This window comes from Candoia aspera, chromosome 3 (assembly GCF_035149785.1).
Source record: "Candoia aspera isolate rCanAsp1 chromosome 3, rCanAsp1.hap2, whole genome shotgun sequence".
Classification (NCBI taxonomy): Eukaryota; Metazoa; Chordata; class Lepidosauria; order Squamata; family Boidae; genus Candoia; species Candoia aspera.
The window spans coordinates 147,247,334-147,262,764 of NC_086155.1; the positions used below are offsets into that span (position 1 = coordinate 147,247,334).

Genomic DNA, 15,431 nt, shown 5'->3' on the forward strand with positions numbered 1-15,431 from the left:
ATTTTGAACATTAAGAAAAAAAAAAGCTTCAAAATTACAGATAAAGAATTATGGATAAAGTTTAAACTAGATAATATTTGCAAAAAAAAGTATTTGTGTGTTTGTGTGCACGCAAAAATTGTATTTTGCAGCTTGCTGTTTGGTTTGGATGAGTGGGCGCTGCTGAGAAATAGAAGGCTTTTGGAGTTAGAAGGACATGACCAGAGATTTGGGTGGCATGGATATTTGTAGTATGATAGTCAAGGTTAATGTGGATTTTAAAAATCATTGTGTTAGACATGCCATATTGAGAATATGGAATAGATACAAACTCAGGTTGTGTCCAAAAACATCTTTGTGGTTCTCAGCAGAAGAAGCATTTTACAGATGAGAAGTAATAGGCAAACACAAATGGCTAACTTATAAGCTTATTGCAATTTTCTCTAAAAGGAAGCTGTTTTGTTCATAATGAAAATAGTATCTTAGGAAGAAAGCAAACAAAAGTTCCAGGATTATCTTTGAAATTATTCTGCATTTATACACAATATTATTTAATAATCCTAAATTTAGCCTGTACACCATTGCACTAATTTGTCTTTTGATTTGTACATTAAATTAAAGTGTTGCAGGAAGTGATTTTTCCTCATTATAGGTCTCAGAGGAGGGGTGATTATGGTTTGTTTTGTACATTGGTATCACAGCCTTTTTACCTAGTACCTTGAGATTAATAAGGCTACTTATTCTGGAACATTTGCTTCTCTAAAACTTCCTAGAACAAGGTGAATTATGATCAATGTTCCACCCTGAGTTTCTCATGTTTTACAAAAGCGTGTTGATACTCTACTTATACATTTATAATCATGCTTTGCAAAACTGGGATTTAAGTTGCAAATTATAATAACACTACATGAAGAATGATCCTGTAGGCATGATCCCCTTTTAAAAGTTTCATTTACAAAGGCATGAAGAAGACAAAGCCAGCCAGCCATGACTATCAAAGCTAAATGAAATGTTGATTAAATGTATTAAAACCATGGTTGCATGAAAATTCTAGGTTCTAGTTAGGAATCCACAGGGTGTGGGGAAGGGGACTTTTTTGACCTGCCTTCTGGCAGATGCCCCTGGTTCCACTCAGAATTCAGAAGAAGCAAAGCAGGTTAGTACAATTAAAGTAGCCTTACTTTCCTTTGCTTTCAGTCTCTGGGATTTGGGGCTGATTCAGACATATTCCTTAGTCAAGGCTTGCTCCTCCCTTCCTCCCTAAGAGCATTTGCCTTATACGACTAATGCAAATAATTCTTTGCTGGTACAGATGAAAGAGAAAATTCTGGTTTGCCTCAAATTAGGAAAGAAGGGAGCTAATTGTTACATAACTTAGATAATTATGTATTTGCCCATAAACTCCTTGAAGACTTCACAACATGTCTTTTATGTATATTTTTCTTTCAAGCACCTGAACCTTTTAGAAATTTTATTACACATAACAGAAGTTCTGTAGGTGAATCTTTCCTAATAAAAATATTGTGGGACTATTATATGCCTGCCAGACAAGAAAACAGCAACTAGACTTCAATAATGCAGAGGACGGCTGGCCCTATGCTACATTTATACAAATTGACTCCTTGCCGTTCACTTTGGTGGAATAAAGCCAGTCCCACAAGCAGTTTTAACTAGAACTTGGCACAAGTCTTCTGCTATAAAGTATCAAGAACGGTCAGAGCTGTCTCTGTCTTGGTTTTCAGGAAAAAAAGAAAAGGAAAAAATGCTCTATCCGATGAGTTGCTGCGGTAGCAAACAAGTCTGTCAGATTTGAAACGTAGCCAGACATCATCATTCCTAATGGTGAATCAAGACTGCTAATGAAATCAGGATGTTGCACGGTCTGAGATTCTATGAGTGAGCTAGCAAGGTCCTTGGTCCCAGATGCAGTATGGTGCTACAGTGCCATGCTTAGGCTAAACTGCAAATGTAGCACAGCAAAGACCAAACACTAATTTGCCCAAAGGAATTGTTACCACGGTGTTAAGACCAGACACTTTCAAGATTTTAGGCACTGAGCTCTTGCTGTCCCAGATTCAGGACATCACCACTTTCAGATAAAAGGATGAGAAATGGGCTAATAAGAAGCTACTACAGTTCATGATTAATCCTTCTTTCAAAGCCTTGGTTGGTTATAACTGCAATTCCTGAGACAGATGTAACATTACTGAACCCATATAAATACATCTGTAACACAGCTTTATTGATCCAAGTTATTTGGCAGGCACCAAAGACACTTCATTAATTTTGATATCCCAGCAAACAGCAGTGCTATTTATACATCATTAAATGGACACTAGGCTAAACTGGTTAATTCACAGTGAGTCCTAAGAGTTTCAGGAAACTTAGATTTTGATAGTGATACATAATAACTATGATTAAGAAGCTGATCCTAGCAAGGCTACAAGGGAAAACAATTTCTCTTCATATTTACTGTCTGGTTTGGATGGTTCATAACTAAATGCTATCTTATATATTTTCTTCCTTGTTTAAGTCCATAATTTGCTCAAATCTAGCCATATTCTTGCCACTCCTGCAATGCAATCTTAGGCAAGTTTACTCAGACTTATTTGCTTGCTTTATTCATTTTAAAAATTGTATGCCACTTTTCAAAACCACGTTTCCTCATTCTATTCAATGAGTCTGATTCTCAGATACTGTAAATATGCTTCTGATTACAGCTTCAATGTGGAATCACTTTATAAGTACCTAGGGTTTTTTTTTAATCACTTTCTGTGACACTGAGCCCTGCTATTATTCTAGCTCTCTGCCCTCCAGCTCCAGATGCCATTTAGTATTACAAAACATTTGCAGATGTTATTTAAAACACACTAAACACACACACAACCCAATTTTTAAAAACACCCGAAAGCTCAATGACAACAGAGAAAAGGAGCAAGATCTTGATTGTCTAAATATCTGCCACATTACTTTTTTTTTCAAGTGAAATAATTTGGGGCAAGGGGACATTATCAAAAACCTATACAGATCATTTATTTGACATGTTCATATTTGCTTCCATTTTGGCTTCCTTGCACACATTTCTCTGTGGCAGGACAATCATTCTTTATGATTAAGTAGGAGGTGTTCTTGTTATCTTAACACTGTCTGAAGGTTAAAAATTCTATGAGACAAAGCTTTGTGTATACTTCCCCTTATATTTGTGTGTCTCATTTAGTTGCAGCTTCAAACGCCCCCCCCCCCACCTATGGTTAAATTTTCCTTTAAAACAGACACATAGCACCCAGTCTCTCTTTTCTTTGTGAGAATGCTAGTAAACTTGTTTCCTGCAGAATAGGCTGCAGGAATAAGGTGGTGTCAGGTTAAGAACCTAAAACAGGAGCTGAGGTAGGAGATATTTACAGCTCTGTAACTGATATACTGATTTTAAATGGCAAAGAAGCATACTGGTGTGTGTGTGTATGTGTCACAGAGATAACAACAATCAGTTGTCCTAAATAAAAATTTGCATATTTTAATCAAACACTAGAAAGCAGTGAAAAAAGATTTTGGACAGAATTCTGCAGCTGGAAAAAAAAGTAACACTATTAATTTAGTAAAAAAAAAAAAAGACAAGCAGAACCCAACCAATTGCCTGGACATAAAAAGGAGGTAGGCCTTACATTGCTCTCATGTTGTTTTCAGGTAAAAGTGGAATTTCCAAGACTTTGGTGTTGGAAAGTATTGTTTCATGGCTGGTTGTGGAAACAGTCTTCCCGGTGATCCGATGAACCTGGTAGAAGGCATGGGGCCTCAGCAGGCGGTCATCCGCAGTCCCAATGAACAGCTGTAGTGTGAGTGGTTCACTTTCTAAATAACCATGTAGCTGGCAAGAGAATATAAAGAGTTCCTGCTAAGCACCATATACACCAACAACTAGGAATCTATTAACGTTTTATACAAAAGGCAGTCTAAATGAAAGAGAACACCCGTGACAGGGGCTAAGTGTTAATCGCTCCCCACCTACCCACATGAGGATGCATTTATTTTCTCTTCCCTTTTTTTCGTAATGTAATATTGGACCAATAGAGACGTGCACTTGGGGAATGTTTCATTATTCTACGTGATCTAAAGCATTTCATAGAGACTTTAAACTGATATACTGTGCTGTTTCATACTGTCAGAAATTTCATAGAAGAGTCTTTAATTGAAAAGAGAGAGAGAGAGAGAGAAATCCATTTAAAACAACAGAATCTGTATTTTATCTAGAAAAGCCCAGCTCCTGGCACTGCAGTAATTAGAACCAATGCTTCATCTCTCTTGCAGGGTTTCAGCTATTGATATCCAAGGTTTTTTTCACCAACCCACAAGAAGCAGCATAATACAATAAGGAATTTGCATAAAGGAGACTGGCAAATGCAAATCATTCTAAGTTTGCACCACATTTTTAGGTTTCCAAGCAACTAGATTCTTTCTGGGGTCCAACACTGAAGCCTTCCTTGCATTACCTGAGCATTTTTAAGGCTGTTTTTTTAAACCCCAGTCAGGCTTTTTGCATACTGCATATTCCCTGTAATACTCAGAGACACCATTTTAACTCAACTTGTGCAGCTGTGGCTCACCCTTTTCAACTGCAACTTTAAAGAAAGAGCGAAAAGCCTGAGCTAGAACCTCATAGCAATGACATATGAAGTGCTTAAACATAACAAATGAAAACAACAGATCGGAAGAGGCAGAAAAGAGGGAAACCTCAGCTAAGTAGTTCAATCTGCGGGAGTGTCTGGCTACCTCTTGGCCAGCCATACGACCAGAGGAGCTCCTGATATGCATGCAGCTGAGCTCTGCCAAAAGGAGGCTTCTGCCGCACACGAAGGCCCATTAAAGCTGGCACAATTGGCACTATTTTCATTTGCATCCATAAAATGCCTGAGCTAGCAAAATATCATGAAAGTGAAATTAAAGTAAAGCAAATGTTAAAGGCATATTGCTTTGATAGGTGGTATCAGCCACCTTTTGGTGCAGATTGTATATGGGGAAAACAAGGGACACGACTTTTGGAAGTGACCTCCTGGTTACTACAAAGTCTGTGAAGGGGGAGAAAAAAGGAAGCCTTTCCTGCATACCCAGAGCTCATCTTCCATGGGTTTGGAAAGCCAAGAGAATGGGAGCCCAGAATACAACCAAATGCTGAAAATGCAGAAAACCAAAACAATGTAAGAACATCTCTGCAGGATCTGGTAATGCCACCCCATATATGTGACAACTTGTACTGAATTAAGTGGGACTTATTCCCAGGTATGAATAGGGCAGCAGCTTACAGAAGCCTCCCCCAACCTAGTGTTTTCCAGAAATCCTGGGACTGAAACTCCTGGAATTTCTACAAGCAGGATCTAAGTTTAGGAGTTACAATCCCAGCACATCTGTACAATGCCAACTCAGGAGGGAAACTGGCTTAAAACATAGCATGGAGGTCAAGTGTACAGATAAGCTTGCATTGGGTTTGGTTCTGTCTTGTTCCTCTTCAGGCTTAATAGGAACTAGATGGATGAGCCTTTACTCTCCAAAGCAGCCTTCCCAACCGAGGTGTCACCTCCTTGGCATCTGCCTAAAATCAAAAATAATCCCTGTTCCAAGCATGATTCTCACAGTTTCTCTTTAGCAAGACTTATTAAGAAGAAAGGGATGGGGTTACAAATAATTCTGGCAACTGAACTATTCCCTATTTACATTAGTGCAGAATCTTCCTCATCTTCCTTTTTTGTTTTTACTGCCTTTCTGTTCATTGGCAGGTCTCTTCCCTAATTCTGAGGAAGCTTACAGATAGGTGTATATAAAGCCATTTTCTGAATCCTTATCAGTCTGGCTGCTGACCACTATGTTGGTGTTTTCTTGAAGTACGGACTTTAATTCCCAGAATTCACCATTTCTACAGCCATGGCTAAGAATTCTGGTAGTTAAATTGGGGAAGGCTGCTCTGTGGACTGCACAGGATTGAAAACCACACTGAGGTTGCCAAGAAGGTGACATCCTGATTGTGGAAGGCTGCTTCAGAGAGTAAAGGCTCATCCTTCTAGTTCCTATTTTAACAGTGAAATTTTAAAAAAAATACAGTAAGATAAAAAAAGATAAATGGTGGTTATATAGTGAATGAAAAAAAAACCTTGGATATATTATGGTGACTGAATAAACAAAATGTGACAAAAAAATAAAAAGATTAAAAAGGCTAATTAACAAAAAAGAGAAAGAGAAGATCCATATAATATCCATAGGTGTGAATATAACTTTTCTTTTACTTTAATTTTTTTTATAAAATTGAATTGTTAGTGATTCTCTTAAGGATCTTAAAATTGCAAATGCCTTGCACTGATATTACCTAGGTGTGTAATTAAACATCTGCAAGCAAACAATCAAGCTCAGAGATCACCAAGAACTCCACAGTTCAACCATGAGCTACAGATATTCCCTTCTGTTGGAACTTTGGAGGTTGCTAAAGAATTCAGGCCAGCACATGTTTCAGTTGCCAAGTGAATGTTATAGAGAGTCATATTCAAAACTCAATCTCTCGAAGTCTTTAAAGGAACCATTAGAAGTCAAGTGTTTCACAGTACTAATCCCTTGTTTGGCCCAAACATCCCAACAAAACATCTTCCATGCTAATTTCAAATGTGAGTTATTCCACAATATCAATTTCTCATGTGATTCCAGATCAAAATGTAATCACTGATCTATTCATCACCAAATATGCCTGGCAGCTTTCAAGACTGGAAACAAAGATTCCAGGATCCAATATACTTGGATCTTAAAACTTTCTATGATTTCAGAAGTGTTACACAAAGAGGGGAACATTCATACAGGGCCTCATTCAAAGGAATATAGAAAAGCCCGCTATCATCATAATGTGACCACAACTTGCCAAGTTGAGGGGCTTTAACCTGCCATAGAGACCTTCTCATTAATTTCTCTGTATAAAGTATATAATGAGGATTAACATTGGAATCCCTCTTAAAATATACATTTATCTTGATGTAATACTCATTTTAACAACATAAATCTCCTAGACTTAATGGAAGTTTCAACCATTGAGTCTACTGAAACTGCAACTATACATTTATACATACTTAAATCAACAGTCTGTGTTATTTTTCAAGAAAATATAAACCCAAGTGTTTTATACTTATACAAAATTTACATCTGTATAAATTGTAAATTCTAATCTCTTGCAGTAATCTATAGATATAAGGGCAGCAAAGGTGATTTTTTTTCCAGTTAATGGTATAATCAGAGTATTAAGTGTAACCACTGTACAACTTCAATAAGCTTTGGGAAAAACTGCATAATTATCTAAGTTACAGGTATAAAAATGTAGCATGCCAATGCTACCTTTTTTTTTTAAGGATAACTAAGCAGAAGTCTTCTATATCAGTGTCCAGACTTACTGTTGTTGCATGGAGTGTTTTTCTAATTAGGGAGGTTGTAGAATGGATAAGGGTGTGACAAGGAGATTCCTGAGCCAACACATCATTCTGTTGTTAGGTCCTCTTAATGAACCACTGCATTAGGCGGTTTCACCCCCACAAAATGTTAGGAAACATGTGAATATGGAAGGAGATTGTAGTGTTCGCTGGTTGTTTTCTCTTCTCTTGTCTATGAAGCACTAACCAAACGGCCTTCCTACGATGTGGCAAGTCTTTATTTGTAATGGTTGAAAGAGCTGTGGTACAGATTGAAAAGCAAAGAAAAATGGAAGGGAAAGGCGGCATTCACTCTGCAAGCAATACAGCTAATCAGAGTTGGGGGCATGTGCAAAGCTTCATTAGCACAGCAATACCTAAGCCATATCACAAAGCCAATCACTTCGGTGCCCTCTAGTTTTGGACTGCAACTTCAAGCCCCACCATGTCTCCAATTGGTTCTAGCTTGGCCAATGATAAGACCTTTATACCAGTAGAACATAGCATTGCTTAAATACAGAAAGGTCTACATGGAGCCAATGCAAAGCTCATTAGGCATACACAGAAAGCCTTAAACTGGTATGCAGCTTGGGATGGCATTTTCCCTTATAGCTTATTTACATTATCACAGCAAAACAAGGAAGCTGGTTTTTAAATATATGTGTCATTTTTTTTTTTACTAACTAGGTAGGACTTGTTACATTGTTCCTCTTGAAATTATTTGTGTATCAACTGCTGAATTGCCTGCGCCATATAAAAACAGGTATTAATGTACTATGGGAAAAACTGAAAGCATTATTGTTTTAATGAATTCTTATGAACCACCTAGAAATATGGCTTATTGTAATACTGCATTATATTTTAAAAAATTGGGCTAAAGCCTCAATACCAGACAAGTTCAATGGTCCAAATCTACCCCAACTTGATATACTCAAGATGAGTGGGACTCCTTTTCCCATTGTTCTCAGGAAAATTCAAGAGATCAAGTGCCACAAGCAGGAAAGAAAAAATGTTTCATTTTACTATATGCTAATACTGATACCTTTTCTATAATTTGTAGAATTTCCTAGGGAGTTATGAGCAATACTTCTAAGATGTGATGTGCAGATTTTCTGATAAAGATCTGTAATGATGTCACAGAGAAGACACACTCTGACAGTTTCAAAGTTTAAAAAGAACTTCTTGACAATCACCTCCGTTTACCATTTCTGCATTTTATTTCACTTGGAGGAATATCAGGTGCTTCAAAATTATTTAAACAACACCATTACTCATTATATCACTTGCTAAGGGTAACTTGCTAAGGGTAACTTGCTAAGGGTGTGTATTTTCATCACACATGGTGACAGAACACTGGAAAATAGACAAATACATTTTGTTACCATTTAGACCTATGGCATGGCTCAATGTCCATCTATGACAGTGTCTGTCTATGGCAGGCCTGATTTTAAAACGTGTAGTTCTGCCTGAGATTTTACCCACAACGGCTAAAAAAAGGCCTCTATATCATAGACAATAAGTCTTTTCCTGAGAGCACCAGTACAATACATCCGTGGCTGTTCGTATTTCAGCTCTGAGACCAAGAGATGAGCAGGCATCTTGCCCTGGTGATGGAACTTAGCACTCGCTCCTAAGTTCTGACACTCTCTTTGTGTCGCAAAGCAGAATGCTGGCCTGTTAGCTTTTCAGCTCTAACGTTCTTGACTAAGAAACCTGTTAACATTGGATGAGTTCATATTTCTCAGACATTTATTGCCACACTTCTTCTCCTCCCCTTTCTTTTGAATCTGAAAACAGATCTTGCAATTCTTTAGGCTACTTATTCAAGCCAGATGTCTAAGCTGATAAATATATCACGTGCTTAGTTAGCCACTTACATGGGGCCCAGAAGCAGGAACAGAAAAAGAATTAAACTGTTGTCGAAGCCACCCATTTGTGTGTCACAATATAAAAACTTATTCTCACTACAAGCCTATCAAACACCTACCTCAAAATGCATTGAATTTGGCACTAGCCTGGGAAAAGCACATATACCAGCTTTCCCCAAACGTTTATTTTCCAAATGTGCTGAATTTAAACTCCCATTATTTGCAGTCAACATGATACAAGAATTAATATTTTAAAAGAACATATAGAGAATGTGCTTAATTTTAGATCACATATCCATTTTCATTACTATGATAGATCTAGTGGTATCAGTTTTTTTAAATAAGCAGCAATCGCTTTCAGAATAGACTGGGTTTTGCTCTACAAAGCCCCTCTTCCAAGAAAAGTTTTTAACTTGCTAAATTTGTCAAGTTATTTCCTACCATATTTTACAGACGTAATTGTCCCTCCCCTCTCCTGTTAAGCACATAAAACTTTAAAATGGAACAGTTATACAAAATACACAAGAATACTATGTAACTGGAAAGGTGAAATTAGCATTCTACATTGTTAGGAATATATTAGAAAATAAATTAGGAAATATTTATGCAAACATATTAGGAAAAATATTTTCCAATACTGAATATTGTGATTTTCTCCACTGTTATGGGGTTGGGTTTTTTGTGTGTATCTGCTCCTTTTGCCCTTTTGTGTTCAGTAGGAAAGGGAACTATATATGCACACACACACTCACATATTTTCCACACATGCTCTGGAAGGGTGAGTACCGTTCCTGGCTGGCAGTATGGGAAGCATGTGTCACATACTCTATTTTTATCCTTTTCTTTCGCTAACATGGTCCCAAGGCTAAGGTGCCACTATCAGCCCTTCTGCAAATGCTGCTGACAGAGAATATTCTGCAACATTAGAACAAGACCTGAAGAATCACAGTTACCCTCTAAATTACCCTATGGTATTTTATAATATATAGCTGTATCATACATTTGCTAACAAATACTACTAATGACAGCAATAATCAAATCCAACTGTTCCTAATTTGACCTTTTTCAAGAAAGGTGAGCATTCTGCACATGACTGAGTGGTGGTAAGGCAATCTAATGGAGTACATAAACCTTAAAAAAACAGGAGGCTCTGATGCTACTCCTATAAGGCAGGTAACGATCCCTTCCCTAACACTGATAATATATTTGACCATTTCAGTAAAAGAACCACATAATAAACATACCAAACATATCATGAACATGTTGTATATCCTCCTGAAGGACCTCTACCTGACTTTATCACTTCCATTCTTTTTCTGGTAAAAGAAATAACTAAGATGTCCTAAGCCATCTTACACAGAACTTCAAAAGGTGCCCTCACCTTTACCCAGAGAAACCCCAGAGCTAAGCCAGAAGGAGAAAACCCAACCAGCATCTCTACTCATCCGTGGTGATGAAAATACCACCAAAACAAATTAAAGAATTAAGAATCTTCTTTCTGACTCACAAATCTGCTGTTTGAGCAGGTTCAGCCTTTCTCAACCTTTTGACCCTGGAGGAACCCTTGAAATATTTTTCATGCCTCAGCGAACCCCTGCACATTCAGGCTCAAATATAGGCCACAAGTTATAAAATTATTATATTCATTTCACATGTAAGGTAAAGGTAAAGGTTTCCCTTGACATTAAGTCCAGTCGTGTCCGACTCTAGGGGGCCGTGGTCATGTGGCCGGCATGACTACACGGAACGCCGTTACCTGCCCGCTGAAGCGGTACCTATTAATCTACTCACACGTAGACCTGTATATACTATTTCACATGTAGACCTGTATATATGCATTAAGAGTGTTCTTAAACTAAAAAGAAAGACTGAAACTTACCTCTTCAGTGTGAAGTTGCCCAAATTTGAAATAATTTTTTAAATAAATGGTGATCTCCCAGGGAACTCCTAGTGACCTCTCATAGAACCCTCAAGTTCTGCAGAATCCTGGTTGAGAAACCCTGAGCTAGTTGTTTCACCTGGCTACTAGCAGAAATGGCCAGTATTTGCCTGAAACATTTCCCAGAATATCAGTGAGATGCCACTTCTCTTAGCTTTTCAACTATCTCCTTAAAGCACACTTATTCAGCCTATAAGTAAAATCATGCAACTGAAATGACTGCATATAGTTTTCCTCTGTTCAACCAGCATTTACTCTTCCTTCTTGTTCTGTTATTCCTGCTGTGCTAAATTGTGTGTGTGTGGGGGGAAGATCTGCCCTTAGACTTTTTAAAGTGTCATGCACACAGATTACACTTTCTTAATAACTATGACTCATATTAGGAAGGATTTTAATAAAGCACTATTTTAAATTTACATAGCACAGTTTGCAAATACATTTGCAGTGATCCAGGGTTATCATATCATTTACTTTATAAATAAAGAGACAATGCAGAAGCTTACTCAATTTGATCAAGCCATGGCTGGGGAGAAGCCTCTAGTGGCATTATTGAAGCAGTTCAGAAAAGCTGGAAGCTATTCCTGTCTAGACAGTAAATTCTGCCATTGATGAATCACAAAACTCTTTTCCTTAGTCTTCCATCTGGGAAACTGAGGACTTAGTCCCTAGATGTAGTAAACACTTTAGAGTTACTACACACAAGCGAAACAAAACAAAACCATTACTTGAGAATAAATCTGTACACCATACCTGCTGAATTGGGATTTGAAGAAAACTCCTAATGTATTGGAATAACCATGTCTTTATACAGCTTCCTGAGCCTCAAATGAAGTTTGACGTTGAGCATAAGCCTGGAGGAATAACTACTCTTGAAATGAACAGAAACTACATAATCAGCACAAATCTCAATAACTTCCATGGGGTCTATGAAGAAGTTTGTGCCTGTTATGTCCGTATCTGGAGAGAGCAGGGGCACTTCTGGGAGGTAATGAATATCCTCTGAATCAAAATCTCTTCTCCAACTGCCTTTTACCATAATGTAAAGGAAAACATGAAATTATTAGCCCCTGCAAAATGAAAAACCTAATTCTACAGGTTATCTGCTAGGTCTAGACCATATGCCTGAAGGATAAACCTCAGATATAAATCTTGAAATTAAGTTCAAGAATCAATTGACCAATGATCTTGAAGTTAAAAGATACATAGGGAAGTGTTATTTTTGTAACAGATATAGAACTAGGATTATCAGGAAATGACGGCTAACAGCTGCACAAACTAAACACTGTGGATATTTAAAATAAAATTCGTAGAAGTTTTATATCCAACACTGCAATGTTTTCAAACCCATGTGTCCTTTCCATCCAAACGGCGCAGTAAATAAAAATGTTCGTGTGCATATGTTATTATGCCTCTAGGGAAAGACTGTTCATACCTATATGACAATATTAGTCATCTTAACACCAGTGTGCCATAAGGAACTATTAATCTCAAGTAATAGAGATGTTTTGCATTCAATGACTGGATTAACAGGCATTTGGGCAACTTTCCAGAATAAAATGCTCTTTGCAGCTGCTGTATTACACCAGACCCACTTTTCATGACCAGGGAATGTGGAACTGGGCTTCTTAAACATGCTAGAACATGTACTGAGGTTTGGACTCACATTGTTATTTTTTTCATGATTTGCAAGTTGGATTGGTGGTGGCAAAACCCCTATATACTGGCTAGAGCCCACAGAATCCTGAAGAAAACATTTGCTTAAAAAAAAAATTAACACATTTCTTTAACCTAAGTAATAACACGTCTCCATAAAGACTACTCTTCTTTTCATTTAAACCCTACGCCTTCCAATTTCAGAACAAATTTTATGTCAAATAAAAAAAAAAGTTAAATCAGCTTCCCTAAGATCAAATCTGTATTTTGAGTTTCAGACTACTGAAAACTAAAATCATATTCCGTGCTGATTCCATCAGACTGCACAGATAAACTTTCTCTTAATAGTACACAGTTCTCGCCTCTACTTAAACAGCTACTAATATAAGAATATAAGAAGAGCTCTGCTGGGTTAGACCAAAGGCTTGCCTACTCCAGCATTCTCCTCCACAGAGCCCAAACACATCTCATTGGGAAACCCACAAACCAAACATGAATACAGCAACAGCCTTTTGCTCAGGTTCCCCAGCAACTGGCAATGAGAGGTTTCTTCGACACTGAAGGTAATATATAGTTTATTGCCTAATCCGCCGTTAACTTTCTCCAATTCAGTAATCACTGTCACTACACCATGTGCTAGTGAGTTTTAAAGCTGAATTCTATCATGATTTTTCCTTTTCTGGAGGGTATTTGATTAAGGTGGGACACTCGTTATGTATAAGAAAAGTGTATATTGATTCTTCAGGGGTTGATCTTCTCTCCTTAACAATGAGGGTTATGGTTCCATTCCAGTCCTCTAGTTTCAGTATTATTTAGGCAATCTTTAGGAGGAAAGTTAACGAGGTAAAGTCTTGAGCATCACCCAGCTAAAAAAGCTGAATGGAAGATATTTATCTTGATCCAGAGTAAAACACAAACATACATGAAAGTGATTTTTTGAACAGAGTCCAAACATTCCACTGTCAAGTCAATGCTTCCTGATGGAGAAAGGCATTGAGCCGAACATTATAAAAAACTGCCAATATTGCCCCTTTTTTGTTTCATGCAGAGGGAAGACATGAGAAGAAAATAATGAACTGACTTCTTGAGGAGATTAATCTTCTCTGAAAGTTTATGCCATAAAATATGGGTTAGTCTTAAAGATAGAAGACTTTAAGACCCATAAAATATGGGTTAGTCTTAAAGACCCAGAAGACTCATTCTTTGGGTAGCAACAAACTTTTATGGCTACTCTTCCTAGAATTAGCAGTTCTTCTGTGGGTTGCATCCAAATGTGCAAAACTTTCGAGGTAATTATGTAATCACCATTTAGCAAGTCACATATGTGTGTTCTGTTCCCTGGGTCACATGAGGATGAGAGCAGATCAGGCTGAAACTCCTAGTAATGTCAGTCCCATCAACTAGGGGGAAATGTGAACTAGACAGGAGTGGCCACAAAAATCAAGAGCCAACATGGGTTCTTCCTTGCAAGAGGAGATGTGAAAAGTAAAAGGGCTGAGCAGGTGTCAGGTGTCTCTTTTTAGATTCTCCACTTTTCATATGGTAGTCAGTTTCTTCTGTTGTCTCCAATGCTTAATGATTTTGCTTGGTTGTTTGAGAGAATTAAAAGGTTTATCCAAATCCCCCTACAAAATCAAGCTGCAAGGATACGGGACTCCAGAATTCACAACCACAATACTTTGGCCAGCAAGGCAAGCTGGTGGAGACAAGGAAGCTATATTTTGAAAATCATCCAGAATCTGCATGGGGGGGGGGGGGGGAGGGGGGCGGGGGGAGGCAAGAAGCAGCTCTGATGTAAAGAAACTAAGACAAGGGTGGTTGATCATAAAACATTATGTTGATTATTATTAACACAAAGTTTTATAGCTATACTAACACATTCAAAGGTCTTCCTGTAAAAAGGAAGCTTAGCTTATTTTAAAAAGAGGCAGTCCTTTGAGGAGATAACATTAGGAGCTATATTTAAAAGCTTCATTTCTGTAAATATTTGGATAAAACTAAGTACTGGGAAATACCACATCATAACCATAATATTTTGTAATGAAGTTAATGTTTCAATTCCTGAAAATGAGTGGAGGAAAAAAAGAATCAGACAAACCACATTGTGAATTAGAAGTGTAAAATGCTGAAGTTACTGGAATTCGATAACACTCTTTTTTAAAATAGTAATTTTAAGGATTCAGGTTAGAATTTTTGTGCAAATTATATAGAGATAGAATTTACAGAATCATGTCTGATATATACATTAGCCTTTATATTTCTGTGTTGAATTGTGACTTCAGTGTAAAAGGTGGGGAATAAAAGTCAATTCCATATTAATTCTCCCACCTATTGAAAACCATGTAGTTGTTTTATGGTGGGTCAATTACATATCGAAACACAATAATGAAGTATGCTTAATTTTTTCTTGACATATATATGCCAACTTCCTGGGTAGCACAGGGTACACAGAAGCAAGTCATAGTATCATCAGTCATTCTTCAATGGAAGTTTTGGTTAAACTGTAGTGAGAATCTTGATACCCTCAGAATGACAAACAAATCATCCTTGGAGACTTTTAGG

The 15,431-nt window shown here is 37.4% G+C and overlaps 1 protein-coding gene across 4 annotated transcripts in view; it reads right to left on the reverse strand.

Annotated features, from left to right (window-relative positions):
* NFATC1 (nuclear factor of activated T cells 1) overlaps positions 1 to 15,431 on the reverse strand; it is a 142,131-nt gene that overhangs the window by 68,772 nt on the left and 57,928 nt on the right. For all 4 annotated transcript variants that reach the window (XM_063299018.1, XM_063299019.1, XM_063299020.1 and 1 more), the window contains exon 4: positions 3,642 to 3,844. In XM_063299018.1, coding sequence (XP_063155088.1) covers positions 3,642 to 3,844 — 203 coding nt within the window. The remainder of the gene's footprint in view (positions 1 to 3,641; positions 3,845 to 15,431) is intronic.